Source organism: Vicia villosa, linkage group LG7, assembly GCF_029867415.1.
Source record: "Vicia villosa cultivar HV-30 ecotype Madison, WI linkage group LG7, Vvil1.0, whole genome shotgun sequence".
NCBI classification, from domain to species: Eukaryota; Viridiplantae; Streptophyta; class Magnoliopsida; order Fabales; family Fabaceae; genus Vicia; species Vicia villosa.
In genome coordinates this window covers 28,330,277-28,345,504 of record NC_081186.1, presented here as the reverse complement: position 1 = coordinate 28,345,504, position 15,228 = coordinate 28,330,277, and the positions used below count along the sequence as shown (strand labels likewise).

The following is a 15,228-nucleotide window of genomic DNA, read 5'->3' as shown; positions in this document are numbered from 1 at the left end:
GCTCTGGTAGATGTAACACTGGGAACACGTTTGTTTTGGAGTTTGATTATAACTCTATTTGTTTTGTTATTTTAAGTCTTATACATTGATGATGGATGTTTGACTTGATGAAGTATTTCCGCTGTGTAAAACATGAAATTGATTAATGAGTTATGATCTCAGGTGTTTTTCAGTAAATGCATGACAGGTGCCGAACGTGTGTATTATTTATTAATTTATGTAATTGTGATGCCTCTCTACATGTTTACTCTGATTAATAATTGTTTAATTGCCGCGGGTTATTAGAGGGGTGTTACAGCTTCTCTTAATTCTGATCTGTGGTCTTTGGCTTTACTTGATATGCTCTTAATTAGAACATCTGATGAATGATGTTTAGCTTTGTCAGTCTTCTGGATGTTTCAGATGTATTTATTGTACTCTTATCCTAATGAATCCTGTATAGGATTTATAACATAATATCTTCACACTAAATGAAACCATTAGTAATAAAATTGTTACTCACAAATTATATGTTCATTATCATCAAAACCAGATTCTGAACATAGATTCTCAATCTTGTTCTAACAATAGGTGACTTGGAGAATTCTGGTGTGTTTGATCCAAGAGGCAAGGGCCTATATTTATAGGAATAATTTAGGGTTTGTGGAGGGAAAAAACTCAGAAGTTTGAGTTCACATGTGATACTTGTACCACATTGCTTGTTTGTGAAAAATGAGAAAGTTATGGTTTCAATGGAGAAGTACAAGGATCAAGCATGCTTCCATGAATTTATTCTGAATATTGGGAGCTTGCTTGTGGTGTTTGTAGTGCTTTTGGTGCAGAAGAAACATGTCTAGAGGCTCAATGCAAGAGTGGCTGGATTAAAGCTTCTTTCAAAATGGAAGTGTGAACTTTATGCTTGAAATAGAATGATTCAATGGTTAATGGCTTAAGCACTTGGATCATAGCCCTAAAGAGTGTGTAATATTCTGATTATGTCCTCTTAAATAAGTTATAGGGTCTGTACTTTGAAGATTCTTGCAGATTTGAACAAAATTCAAACTTGTTCTTCATGTTCATCTTCATTTTTCAAGTGTTCATGGAGCCTTCTTCATAAAATCATATCTCCTAGCTTAAGCCATGGATTTTCATGCTATTGGTCTCTTTGGAAAGCCCTTGGTACATACTTCAAGTCCCTTGTTAAAAGTTTCCTCAAACTCCTTTGGGATCATGGAGAAAAATGGCCATAAAGTTAAGAAAAATCTAAGTGAAATCACTTAAAAAATTTCTAAGTTTTCTGGAACATAATCTTCAACATTCCAAATCTCTCAAAATAATCATTTTTTGAAGAAATGTTCATTGTGATAAGTTGTTTGTTTGATCAAGATCTACAACTTTTATGTTTGGAGATTTTTGAGTTTGTAGGCAAAATTTGGAGTTCCCAAAATTAGGTCAAATTCACTTAAAAACCCTAATTTTGACTTTTTAATCTTGATGAATTTCCTTGATTTTCTTTGGCCAAATGTCTTCAATAATCATATGATGATGATTTGAATCCTCAAAATTTCATAATTGAGCATTTTTCTCAAAAGTCAATGGTTGACCCACACAATTGACTTTTTCTAAATGAATTGCAGTTTTATGATTTCCATATGAATCAAGCTCTCCTCTTCAAATGAATGATGTGAATGGAAAATAATGTTGATTTGGATGCCCTTTAATCATGGTTTGAGCCTTGGAGGCATGTCCTGATTAAAAGTCAACTTTCCAATGGAATTAGATCAAAACCCTAATTTGGAGTTTTAGGTGATCTTGAAGGTGATTGATCTTGCATTGGGCTATCCTTGGACTTAGATATTGGTGAGAGAACCCCTTGAATCATAGGAGAATGTTGAACTTTCTTGTGGGCCTCAGAACCATAATTTGCTTAGTCTTCTCTTGATCAGTCTCCTGTCCTAGAACACAAGCAACAAACAACAATTTTTGTATTTTTTGGTTAGCAAATGATATGTGCATAATGATAATGATAATGGTGATATATGCATGATGATAATGATAATGGTGGTGAACCTATTACCAGGGATATGGTGAGATCTTAGTGGTAAAAAATGGGGTGCAACAACAATGCCCAAAATGGCACTTGAATTGGACCTACGGTTCAAAAGATACGAAAAATAAAAGTTGCAAAACTGGGCTCTTTCGCCCAGCGCCTAAATTGGCTCGCCCGACGCTCTGAGGCAGTAGCGTGACATCCCTTTTCCCGCTATGCTCGCCCGACTGAGACGTGTGGACGCACGCTCGCCCGTCGCTCCGTTTCGTCCGCCCGGTGCTCCGCACCAGAACCAAAATTTCTGCTGTGCGATTTTGGCAACCCTCTTCTCCCAATTCCAACCTAATCGCACTAAAACGATTCCCATACAAAAACATCACCAAATAACATATCCTAACACAATTCCAACACTTTTTAGGGTTCATTTAATACCAAACACATTCATCATTCCATTAATTTCATCAAATCACTCCAAACAACCTAAACTTTCAAAACTCCAAAAATCCCAAAATCTAAACATTCAATCCACATGAACAATACACATAAATAAGTTCTATCATATCTAAACTAATAATATAGGCTAAATGGATTGTCACCCCTTATCTTAGCCAAATGCCCTTGGATGTTCTTCTCCTCTTCTTTTGGTTCTTTCACGTTCTTTTACTATTCTCCTCTTTTGCTTTCTAATTTCTTATTTCCCCTTATTTCCTTGTTTTATTAAAATATAATAAAATCCAACTTTAGTAAGGCCTAACACTTAGCACCTCCCCTCTACTAATCACGACACTGGCCCAGCAGCATTATTTTCACAATTTCTCCCTTAATCCAATAAAATACCAAATAATTCAAATAATTAATTTCAAATCTAATTAAATTAAATAATGGAAAATATGGTGTGTTACAACTCTCCCCACTAAAAGAGTTTTCTTTCTCAAAAACGTACCTCAAGTAAAGAGTTCAGGATAGGATTCATTCATCTGACTCTCCAGCTCCCAGGTAACGTTAGCACCTGCTGGTCCTCCCCAAGCTACTCTGACCAAAGCTATCTCTTTACCACGTAACTGTTTCGATTTCGTTCTTCAATTCTCATAGGCAATGCCTCAAGGGTCAGATTGTCTTTCACCTGTACATCATCCACTTGGATCACATGAGAAGGATCCGCAATGTATTTCCTCAACTGCGACACATGAAACACATCGTGCAAGTTCGCAAGCATCGGCGGTAAAGCAATACAATAAGCCACTTCTCCCACGCTTTCCGTAATCTAAAATAGACCAATAAAATATGGCGTCAATTTCCTTGACTTCAGCGCTCAACCAACACCAGTCATAGGAGTAACTCTCAAAAATACATGATCTCCCTCTTGGAATTCAAGAGTTCTCCGCCTCTTATCATAATAGCTCTTCTGACGACTCTAAGAAGCTTTCATCTTCTCCTGAATCATCTTGATCTTTTCTGTAGTCTATTGAACAATTTCTGGTCCAATCACAGCACTTTCACCAGACTCATACCAACATAATGACGTCCTACACCTACTACCATACAAAGCCTCAAACGGGGTCATACCAATACTCGAATGAAAACTATTGTTGTAGGTAAACTCAATCAAAGGTAGATAAATATCTCAAGCACCACCTCTCTCTAACACACAAGCACACAACAAATCTTCTAACGATTGAATCGTTCTCTCTGTCTGACCATCAGTCTGCGGATGGTAAGCAGGACTCAATCTCAACTTAGTACCCAAAGCGTTCTGCAAACCTTCCCAGAACTTATATGTGAATCTTGGATCTCTATTAGACACAATACTCGAAGGAATACCATGTAGACTAATGATCTTCTCAATATACAACTGAGCTAACTTCTCCATCTGATAATCCATTCTCATCGGTATAAAGTGAGCAGACTTCATCAATATATCCACGATAACCCAAATAGCTTCACAATTCTTGATTTTCCTCGGTAAACAAAAAAAATCCATCGATATGTTGTCCCACTTCCATTCCGGAATAAACAAAGGTTGCATAACTCCATACGGCTTCTGATGCTCAACTTTTGACTTCTGGAAAGTCAAACAAGAATAAACAAACTCAGCAATTTCTTTCCTCATTCCAGACCACCAAAACAACTTTTTCAAATCATGACACATCTTGGTAGCACCAGGATGAATACTCAATCCACTACGGCATCCTTCTTCAAGAGTACTCTTCCTCAATTCAGAAATCACCTCCTTTACCTTGATTAATCAAAATCAATCTATCAACCAACTCAACATCAACTTTGTCACCTGCTCTAATCTCATCAAGAATACCACTTGTCAGCTTCAGCATACCCAATTTAAATCTTGGAATCCTTCTTCGCAATTCGAATCCCAAATGAATGCTTGACCCTTCCTAGTCAACTTAGTTAACGGCAAGGCTAACCTTGAAAATTCCTCTATAAACTTTATGTAGTAACCTGCAAGACCAAGAAAACTACGAATATCTGAAACTGACTTCGGAGTTTCCCACTGAGATACCGCTTCTACCTTCGTGGGATCAATGGAAATACCGTTCTTGGAAATTAAATGACCAAGAAAGCTTACCTCACTTAACCAAAACTCACACTTCGACAACTTAGCATAAAGCTTCTTCTTTTTCAACAATTCTAATACAACTCTTAGATGTTTCGCATGATCTTCTTCACTCTTGGAATATATCATAATGTCGTCGATAAACACCACAACGAATTTATTAAGATAAGGATGAAAGATCCTATTCATATACTTCATGAAAACACTAGGTGCATTAGTCACTCCAAATGGCATCACTGTATACTCGTAATGACCATACCTTGTTCTAAACGCAGTCTTCTAAATATCGTCCGCTTTCACACGAATCTGATGATACCTTAAATCAATTTTACTAAATACACTTGCTCTAACTAGTTGATCCATCAAATCATCAATCCTCGGAAACGAATATCGATTCTTGATAGTAACATTTTTCAGCTGTCTATAATCCATACATAATCTCATGGAGCCCTCCTTATTCTTTACTAACAACACCGGCGCACCCCATGGCGAAACACTCTGGCGAATAAATTCCTTTTTAAGCAACTCTTCTAATTGACTACTTAATTCAGCCAACTCAGATACTGACATACGATAAGGCGCCATCGACACAGGACCAGTTCCAAGAATCAACTCAATAGCAAACTCTACTTCTCTCTAAAGTGGCAACTCTCTAACATCTTCTGGGAAAACTTCCGGAAAGTCACGTACTACCAGAATTCACTACTCACCGCATTTTTTTCACTTCCATTGACGCAAACAACATAAACACAGTAGCCCCGTCTTTAACCGCCTCGTCCACTTGTCTAGTAGTTATCGCCAAGTCCTCAACACCAACGGCTTCAGGAAAAATAACTGTCATCGTAAAACAATTGATATGAACCTGGTTGAATTCCAACCTGTTGATTCCCAGGATAGTATCAAGTTGTTCCAACGGAAGGCACACTAAGTCCATTCTGAACTCCTTACCAAAAATGTCAATCAGAGAATTCAAACAAGCAAACAAGGTAGTTACTGAACCCGACGCAGGAGTATCAATAACAACTCTTCCATTTATATAAGATATTTCCAAATTCAATCTTTTAGCACTATCCAATGAAATAAACGAATGATTCGCTCCAGTATCTATAATTGCAATTAAAGGTGTGTCATGGATAATACACGTACCTTTAATCAATCGATCCTCAAGAGTAGTCTCTGACACAGACAATGCAAACACTTTACCACCAGCTTGATTCTTCCTTGGCTTAGTGCACTGTGGACTGATATGACCTTCTTCACCGTAATTGTAGCAAGTCACAATCTTCATTCTACACTCGGCATCAATATGACTCTCCTTACCACACTTGAAGCACTTCTTCTCTCCTCTCTTGCACTCATTCCTACGATGTCCAGTTTCACCACAGTTATAGCACCTAACAGAAGCACAAGTCTCCCCCACTAGGCCTTTTCCAATCACCAGCTTTAGGATTTCCCTTACCATATGGCTTACCTCTATCCATAGGCTTTTTACCTCTCTCGTCAACCAACTCGCGACAGTGAGCTGACTTCACCTTAATGTTATCCTCTTCGAAGATTCTACTGCAATCCACCATGTCTGCAAATCTACGAATCCTCTAATATCCAATACCTTGCTTAATCTCATCCCGTAGACCATTTTCAAATTTGATACACTTCGAGAATTCAGTTGCCTCATCATTGTTGTAGTGGGTGTAGTACTTAGCCAATTCCACAAACTTAGAAGCATACTCAGGAACAGTCCTATTACCCTGCCTTAGCTCCAAAAAATTGATCTCCTTCCTTCCCCGAACATCTTCAGGAAAGTATCTCCTTATAAATTCCCTTTTGAATACATCCCAAGTAATTGCTCCACCATCGGCATCTAGTTCAGCTTTAGTAGCAACCCACCTGTCATTATCCTCCTCAGCCAACATGTGAGTACCATATCTCACCTTCAGATTCTCGGCACAATCAATAACCCGTTCAGAATATCCTAGCATCAAATATTTTTTAGCCTTAGAATCAAACTTGTTCAGATGTTCTTTAGTTTTAAGAATAAAGCAAGTACAACCAAATGGATGAAAATATAAAATGTTAGGTTTCCTATTTTTCCATAATTCATAAGGAGTCTTTTCAAGAATAGGTCTTATGGACACTCTTTTTTGAATATAGCATGCGGTGTTCACTGCTTCTGCCCAAAAATGCTTAGCAATAAATATTAGCTTCATTAATCATTGTTCTAGCCATTTCTTGTAATGTTCTATTTTTACGTTCTACAACCCCATTCTGTTGAGGTGTCCTAGGGCAGGAGAAATTGTGAGAGATTCCATTTTCTTTGAAAAAATTCTCAAAGATATGATTCTCAAATTCTCCTCCATGATCACTCCTAACCTTAATGATTTTAGATTCCTTTTCATTTTGTACTTGATTACAAAAATAAAAAATTCCAGTATGTGTTTCATCTTTATGTTTTAAAAATTTTACTCATGTCCACCTGCTGTAGTCATCTACGATGACCAATCCATATTTCTTACCTCTTTATTGATGCAGTTTTTACTGGACCAAATAAATCAATATGTAGAAGTTCTAAAGGTCTAGAAGAAGAAATAACATTTTTAGCTTTGAAAGAAGATTTTGAGAACTTTCCCTTCTGACATGCTTCACAAAGAGCATTTGAGTTGAACTTTAGATTGGGGAGTCCTCTTACCAAATTGAGTTTGTTTAGTTGAGATAACCTCCTCAAGCTAACATGTCCCAATCTTCTGTGCCAAACCCATTGCTCATCATTTACAGACAGAAGACAAGTTACTTTCTGAGATTTTAGATCAGAAAGATCAATCTTATAAATGTTATTCTTTCTCTTACCAGTAAAAAGGATTGATCCGTCTTTCTGACTTACAGCCTTGCAAGACTTTTGATTAAAGACTGTATCATAACCATTATCACTTAATTGACTAATAGACAACAAATTAGTTATAAAGGGAGAGCTACCATTACCAATAGTTCTTGATCCAATGATCTTTCCCTTTTGGTTCTCTCCAAAACTAACGTCTCCGCCAGATTTAAGTTCCAAGCTTTGGAACATAGACCTTCTTCCCGTCATGTGACGCGAGCATCCAGAGTCCAGGTACCATGACTGGTGTTTTGACTTCACTGCTAAGGACATATACAACATAGATCATTTTCTTCTTAGGTACCCATATCCTTTTGGGTCTTTTCATGTCAGTGTGCCTGAAGCTTTGTTTTAGCTTAGGTTTAGCACAAAAATTTTCAGAGTAGGATGCATATTTGATGTCATGAGTGTGACCATAGTTAAAATGTGTGTGCAGAGGTTTGTATTTTATCTCCATATCATCAACCGTTTAGGTAGATATGGTTCCTTACCCTGAAGTGTTCTGTAGCCAATTCCAGTTCGATTGCTTCTACTAACACCATAAATCATTGAGGCTATTTTGCTTCTGTTCATGCTTTTAACAAGAAATTTTTGAAAATTATCATCATATTATTTCAGAATATCAGATTTTAAACTGTTGTCTGAATTAAGGGTTTTTGTTTCCCTTTCCTCTATGAGTTGTGTATTGTTATCTTTAAGTTCAGTATTTTCTTGGTTAAGTTTCTTTGTTTCAGTTAACAGTTCAATCTTTAGCCTTTTAAATCTTGTTCTTAATCTATTGTGTCTTTCTAAGAGTTCTGATAAACTTTCTTTAAGCTCTTTTCTAGTGAGTTCAGAAAATACCTCATTTGTTTCAGCTTCTGAGTCTGAGTCATTTTCTGTGGTGGCCATGTATGCTATGTTGGCATGTTCATCTTCTGAGTTGAATTCATCTTCAGATGGTTCAGAGTCATCCCAAGTAGCCATCAAACTTTTCTTCCTTTAAAATCTTTTATTAGGCCTTTCTTTTTGCAGTTTAGGACATTCACTTTTGAAGTGTCCTGGTTCATTGCATTCATAGCACACATTGCTTCTTCTGCTTATCCTTCTGTATTCAGAGGTTTCTCCTTTATATTTTGGTCTTCTGAAGTTTCTGAACTTCCTTTGCTTGCTTCTCCAGAGTTGATTTACTCTTCTAGATAGAAGAGACAGCTCGTCTTCTTCCTCTGATCTGGACTCCGTTGAGCATTCTTCCTTAGCCTGCAAAGCATTAGTTTCAGATTTTTTAACAGATTTAAGAGCTATAGTCTTACCTTTCTTTTGAGGCTCATTTGCATCGAGCTCAATCTCATGACTTCTTAACGCACTGATGAGTTATTCAAGGGATACTTCGTCAAGATTCTTTGCGACTTTGAACGCTGTAACCATTGGCCCCATCTTCTTGGTAGACTTCTGATTATTTTCTATACATGATCAGATTTGGTGTACCCTTTGTTTAGAACTCTTAGAACCGCAGTCAAGGTTTGAAATCTTGAGAACATGGCTTCAATAGTCTCATCCTCTTCCATCTTGAAGGCTTCATACTTCTGGATTAAGGCCAGAGCTTTCGTTTCTTTGACTTGAGCATTGCCTTCATGAGTCATCTTGAATGACTCAAATATATCATGTGTTGTATCTCTGTTGGTGATTTTCTCATATTCTGCCTGCGAGATAGCACTTAGCAAGATAGTTATGCCTTTGTGATGACTCTTGAATTCCTTCTTTTGTTTATCAGTCATGTTCTTCCTTGCTATCTTTGCACCTGCGTCTTCTGGATGATTGTAACCATATACCACAATATCCCATAGATCAGGATCTTGTCCTAGAAAGAAACTTTCTATCCTATCTTTCCAATATTCAAAATTCTCTCCATCGAACACAGGAGGTTTTGTGTAGCCATTGTTGTTTAATTCATTCGCATAGTGTTTTCCTTTTGGATCTTTTTTCTGACACGGTTAAGTGTTTGCACCCAGAACCAGGTGCTCTGATGCCAATTGAAGGTTTACAAAACACTTGGAAGGGGGATGAATAAGTGGTTCTTTTAAGAACTTGATGAAGGAAAGATAGACAGAACACAATTATTTTTATCATGGTTCACCTTCTCAATAAGGCTACCTCCAGTCCACCCTCACAAGGTGATTTGCCTCTCAACAAAGGTCTTAATCCACTATAATCAGAACCTGATTACACTTGTACAACCAACTGCCGTGACTTACAATACAATGCACGAGTCAAACTTGCTGGTGACTAACAAACCTGCATAAACCAATTGTTTGTGACTAACCAACTTCTAAGACTCAACTAGTCCTAGACTTCTCGAGACTCCTGACCCAACTGGTCTCTCAAGGACTCAGTTACCATGTAACTTCTATTAATAGTGTATAGTATTGCTTCTAGAAAGCTGTAATCACAACTGTGATATTTCACTAAGATTAAGCACAAGGTAATGAACTCTGAGAATGAATATGAAAATTTGCTTCAGAGAGTTTTTCTTCACACTTGATGATTTTCAGAATAGTAATGTTCTCGTGTGTGGTTGTTGTTTTTGATTCAAGAGATCATGAGTATATATAGACTCCGGATTTTTGCCCGTTAACTTCAACTCCTTTTTGCAACATTAAATAGTTTGCGTGTTTGTCTCAGCTTTTGTTTTCTTCCAAGGATTTGCGTGTGGATAGCTTCTTCAATCAGCATTGGGACTTGCACTTTTGGAGTGTTGCAGCCGTTTTACTAATTATTATGTTTTTAACGGCTTTATTTTAAATCAGTCTTCGTGATCTTCTGATTAGCTGTGTATTTCAGCTTCTATTGTAGATATATTCTTTCGTGATCTTCTATTCAGCTTAGTATTTCAACTTTTGTTGTAAGTGTATTCTTTTGTGATCTTCTATTCAGCTTTGTATTTCAACTTCTATTGTAAGTGTATTCGCAGCGGTTTGGTGCAGTATCAGAAGTTTCCTTGACGACTTGAGTATCTCTTGCATTTATCCAGCTTTACGTTAATTCCAAGTTAATATTTATTCTAAAAAATTCTAAAAATATTTGATTAATACACATATTTGTTACTATAAATTTTGATATGGTAAAATTTGGACAATTTCTATTCTTTTACCATACTTAATAAAGATCAATCAATTAATTTGATATATTTCAATATCATTCAATTTTTAATTTTCAAATATCATAAGAGTTATTTATTAATTGTGGTTTTAAATAATTTTAAAGGCTAATGTAGTTTGACAATAATATAATTTTATTTTTGTTTTAGTGAATGAGATAATATAATTTTATTACATAAAATAGATATTATTACATATTATTATTATTGTTATTCTTATTATAAAAATAAACAATTTAATTTTGTTTTATAATCAATCTTAGATTCATATTAAAACGAGTTTTAGTTTATAACCAAAATACATAGTAATATTTATGTTATATTCAAATTTACGATTAAAAATATACACATTGAAATTACACATAAAAAGATATATTTATATTAAAAATTGTTATAAGTATTTATTTTATATTTTTTTACGGGCCAAGACTACTTAAAATAGACATGCCCTACTAACAGAGAGCCAAGATTACTTAATTATATATTTAACAATTACTATATTATATATATTTATTTACTATTCATAATGTGCGACCCTGATAAATGATTACTTAATTATTTTTTATTATTTTTTTTACTATTATAATATTTATTTGTATATCTTTTATATATATATTTCTTAGCTATTACTTTACTATATTTATTTACTATTTAAAAAGACATTATTTATTATATTTAAAATCATCATTTTAAATATTTTTTATATTAATTCGTACATATTTTTATATACATTTTTTAACTATAATTATATAATTTTTAAATATTATTTTTATCGAATTTGCTTGTCCTGTGCGAACTATCAAGTCTCATACTAATTTTACAAAAAAAGCAAGAACTGAACTACCACTATATAACCAAAAAACACAAACTAGCATCTTCTATTTCTTGTGGGTGGATAATTAACTCAAATTAATATTTAGAGTACTGTTTTTGAAAGATTGACAGATAGGACAAATATGAACTGTAGCCACACATAAATCACACAGACAGAGGTGTCTGCAAGGCAAGATGAGCACGCACGATACTCTTTCTCCACAATTCCTGCACCATCTCTTCTTTTCACTTTCACCATCTTCTTTATCCTGCGCACATAACACTAGCGTGCGCCACCCATTTTCGCAACACGACTCTCCATCCTGCTCCGCCGCTCCCTCGTTCTTCATCTCCCTAAGTATTTGTTCCAGATTGTTCCGGAGGGCATTAACTGTGGCTTCGTTGTTTTGTGCTAATTCTCGCCATATTTGATTCTCCATGACAAGTGTTTTCACTCTTTCTTCCAGGATCATGTTCATTCTTTCGAGTTTTTCTATCTCTTGTTCTTTAGCTTTCATTTTCTTCGTCATTTCAATTTCTATAGCTTCAATTATCATCTTTATTTCTCTCTTTCTTTTTTCTTCCAGTTCCACTCTAAACTTCTGCATCTAAACAAACACAAATTAGTTTCTTTATTTGAAATTAAATAAAAACCATACTTATTCTGAGGTTGAGAATAAAGTTACCTGTTGAGATATGAGGTTGTCGATGTCGGTGTCGGTGTTTTGGTGGTGTACATTTAGACTATTCTTGTAAGATGCGAAATGATAGTTATTGATCCAGTCTCTTGGGTACAACGAGACAATGTTACTGTTGCTGTTACTGTCACTGTCGGTGATATTTTGATGGCGGTTATCTTCTAAGAAGAGGTTGTTGTATGACGGAGTGGGAGTTGGAATAAGATTCTCTGACGAGTGGTTGTAAATGTTCATTAAATTTGTGTCGGTGGAGTTTGTGTTCATGTTCCTGCGGCATATATAAGAACAACAATGAATATATAAATGGAAAAGACACAGTTAAAAAATCAAAGAAAAATGAAGATCGTAATTTGTACCGATTGAGAAGGCGTTGTTGAGAAGGTAAAATGTTGAGATGGTGAGCTTCAACAGTCATGTTTAGTTTTTATGCAGTGAGGAAGGTTTTGGAAGAGAAAAAGTGGTAGAGAAGAGGCAAACTTATGTTGAGGTTATATGGTGGGGTTTATTATTTAAAGTTTGGTTGTTTTTCCAATTAGCATTAATTATTTTAAATATTCTGTGGGTGGAGTGACTGAGATTTTTGTACGTACTGTCTACTTTTATTGTAGTAGTAAGATTTTATCTATTAATGGATTGATAAGTTTCAATCCTTCCTTCCAAATTCGTACTACTATCGGTCATAATACTAGACTAGTAGTGTGTTTTCAGCCGTATTTTCCGTAACACGTAGGGGAGTACTTTTTTGAAAATTGAAATCTTTAATTAATAGTAATACAACCATGTTTGAAAAGTTAAAATAATATGGTGGCAAGATTGATGGCATTTATGTTCAGTACTTTTTGTAACCATCTTAGTTGTTACGGTATGCAATAACTTTATCAAAGAAGATTTTGATACTGTAACAATTTCTCATTTATAAACACATTAATAATGGTATATTTTATTAGTGGATTTTCTCATCAAGTCTATTTTTAAGTCGGTGATTAATTTAACAATTAAATATTTGTTTTTTTTTTCGTATTTTATATGATTAAATTTGATATTGTAAAACCATGTCAAACGGTTTAAAATAGTTAAAGGTTTAAGAATCAAATCAATAACTTGAAAATCAAATCAGATTAATTACTGATAGAATGTTTGTATACGCGATAGAACATAAATATCACGTTTTAATGTTTTTTTAAGTGGTTATCTTGATATTAATATTTGAGGATTTGGAGCTTCATATTGATTGTACATTTTATATAAGAAACGTAAAAACAAATGGAAGCTAACTTGATTAAGTTTTTTTTGGTAAATTTTTTAATACTCGTGAATATAAGTTAGATACTGGTACATTTAATATAAATTATATTAAACTTTTTATTAATTATAAAATAAAATAATATAAAAAATGACGTGATACTAAATTATTGTGTTAAATTGATTGAGGACATTCTATCTAATTAAATTCAAAAATATGGAAATGTTAACTTTTTTTTTTTTTAAAAGTTAAAATTTAAGAGGTTGATAGGGTCACTTCTAGTTTCTAGCACAATAAACATGTCAGGTTTGTAGAGATCCATATATCAGAAGAAAGCTTTACTAGTTGCACCACGACAGTTCCGGGAATGGCTTCAGTAACTTTACTATTACCATAACTTTGTAACTTTAGTTTAAAAAATGAATGAAAAAATAATTAATTTAAATTATATTGATGTGAGATAATAAATTGATAACTAAAGTTATCAAAGTTACCATTTTCCAAAGTCACTGAAACCTTATCCGACAGTTCCACACTAGCAAATTGGTAGTTGTATTCATCATAAAACAATGCAGAGAGAGATTGGGGTTTGATAGGAGCATTATGATGGAAAATAATGGTTTCCTTGGAGGCATTGGTGTGGCCTGGAAGGAAGAAGGATGAGATGGATGTTCAGTTTCTTAGTAAAGAGAATCAGTTCATTCATAGTCGTATTAAGGATCAGTCTGACAAAGAGTGGCTCTTTACAGCCATCTATGCTAGCCCAAATAATGATAATAGGAAAATTATGTTGGAGGATATTAGAAGAATAGCGGAGGATGTGAAAGGTCCTCGGTTACTTGCTAGGGACTTTAATGATATAGCCTATAATATTGATAAAAAGGGTGGAACACTCACTTCTTCAAGTAAATGCAAATTGTTTCGAGATAGAATTAACGAATGCAATCTTTTGCATATGGAGACTGTTGGTCTGAAATTTACATGGAGAGGCCCCTTGTTCCACGGGGGACAACGCATCTATGAGAAACTAGATAGAGTTCCAAGCAATGAGGAGTAGAGAATGGATTTCCCGGATTCTCAAGCTAAAGTGCTCACTAGGGTTGAACTCTCTGATCATCACCCCATCTTAATTACCCCTAAATTATGTGTGCATGCCAAGGTGCCTCGAGAATTTAGATTTGAGGGCGCCTGGCTGAATGATACTAACTACAAAGTGTTGTTAGAAAATACTTTGAGACATGGCTATAGTATGAATACGAACCTGAGCAATGTTAAAGAGGAGATTAAACGGTGGAAAATCCATAGCTTTTATCTGGTCATTTTTATGAAAAGGAAGATCATGACAAGACTTAATGGTATCCGGCGATGTTTACAACGACGTTACAATATTGCGGGGATGATAAATCTAGAGAGAAGCTTGCAGTTAGAAGTGAGAAATATCCTTAAGAGGAATTAATGTGGTTTGAGAGGTCGATGACTCAATGGCTTGCGGATAGCGACCATAATACCAAATACTATCACGTCAAAGCTATAAAAAGAAGAAGAAGAATAAGAATAAGAAGAAAAAGAAAAAAGAGTTAAGAAAAAGAAACAAGATTACTATGCTTAAAGATGATAATGGATAATGGGTGGAGGAGAAGGAACAACTAAAGCTGCTTGTGACTAACTTCTATAAAAATCTGTTTGCTCTTAATTATGACTGGCGTGAGCAAAAACATACTGAGATATCCTTCCCTAAGCTGCATGAAGCTAAGGTTCAAAAACTTGATGATGATAATACTGATGAGGACGTGAGAAGGGCTCTCTTTGCTATGAAACCTTGGAAAGCACATGGTCCGGATGGTTATCCGGCTGGGTTTTACCAA

General features: G+C 35.0%; 2 protein-coding genes across 3 annotated transcripts; one reads left to right on the top strand and one right to left on the bottom strand.

Moving 5' to 3' along the window:
* Positions 1-11,460: 11,460 nt before the first annotated feature.
* LOC131617068 (probable BOI-related E3 ubiquitin-protein ligase 2) lies at positions 11,461-12,631 on the bottom strand. 2 transcript variants are annotated; one of them, XM_058888450.1, is made up of 3 exons: positions 12,477-12,631; positions 12,109-12,388; positions 11,461-12,024 (listed from the first exon to the last, which is right to left on the bottom strand). In XM_058888450.1, exons 1-3 carry the CDS (start codon positions 12,533-12,535, stop codon positions 11,509-11,511), a joined length of 855 nt encoding a protein of 284 aa, XP_058744433.1. In that variant the 5' UTR covers positions 12,536-12,631; the 3' UTR covers positions 11,461-11,508. The 2 variants fall into 2 exon arrangements, with proteins under 2 accessions (XP_058744433.1, XP_058744432.1); XM_058888449.1 differs by having other exon boundaries at positions 11,461-12,030; positions 12,477-12,623.
* Positions 12,632-13,979: 1,348 nt separating this feature from the next.
* Positions 13,980-14,420, top strand: LOC131618802 (uncharacterized). Its single transcript, XM_058889959.1, has one exon. It carries the CDS (start codon positions 13,980-13,982, stop codon positions 14,418-14,420), a length of 441 nt encoding a protein of 146 aa, XP_058745942.1.
* The last annotated feature ends 808 nt before the right edge of the window (positions 14,421-15,228 follow it).

What these genes read in the sequence shown, in the direction of transcription:
- LOC131618802 (XM_058889959.1), top strand. Translation starts at nt 13,980, where the DNA reads ATGGTTTCCTTGGAGGCATTGGTGTGGCCTGGAAGGAAGAAGGATGAG.
- LOC131617068 (XM_058888449.1), bottom strand. Translation starts at nt 12,535, where the DNA reads ATGACTGTTGAAGCTCACCATCTCAACATTTTACCTTCTCAACAACGC. An exon ending in CAACAACGCCTTCTCAATCG is followed by an intron (nt 12,389 to 12,476) that starts GTACAAATTACG and finishes TATATGCCGCAG; the next exon opens with GAACATGAACACAAACTCCA. An exon ending in ACAACCTCATATCTCAACAG is followed by an intron (nt 12,031 to 12,108) that starts GTAACTTTATTC and finishes GTGTTTGTTTAG; the next exon opens with ATGCAGAAGTTTAGAGTGGA.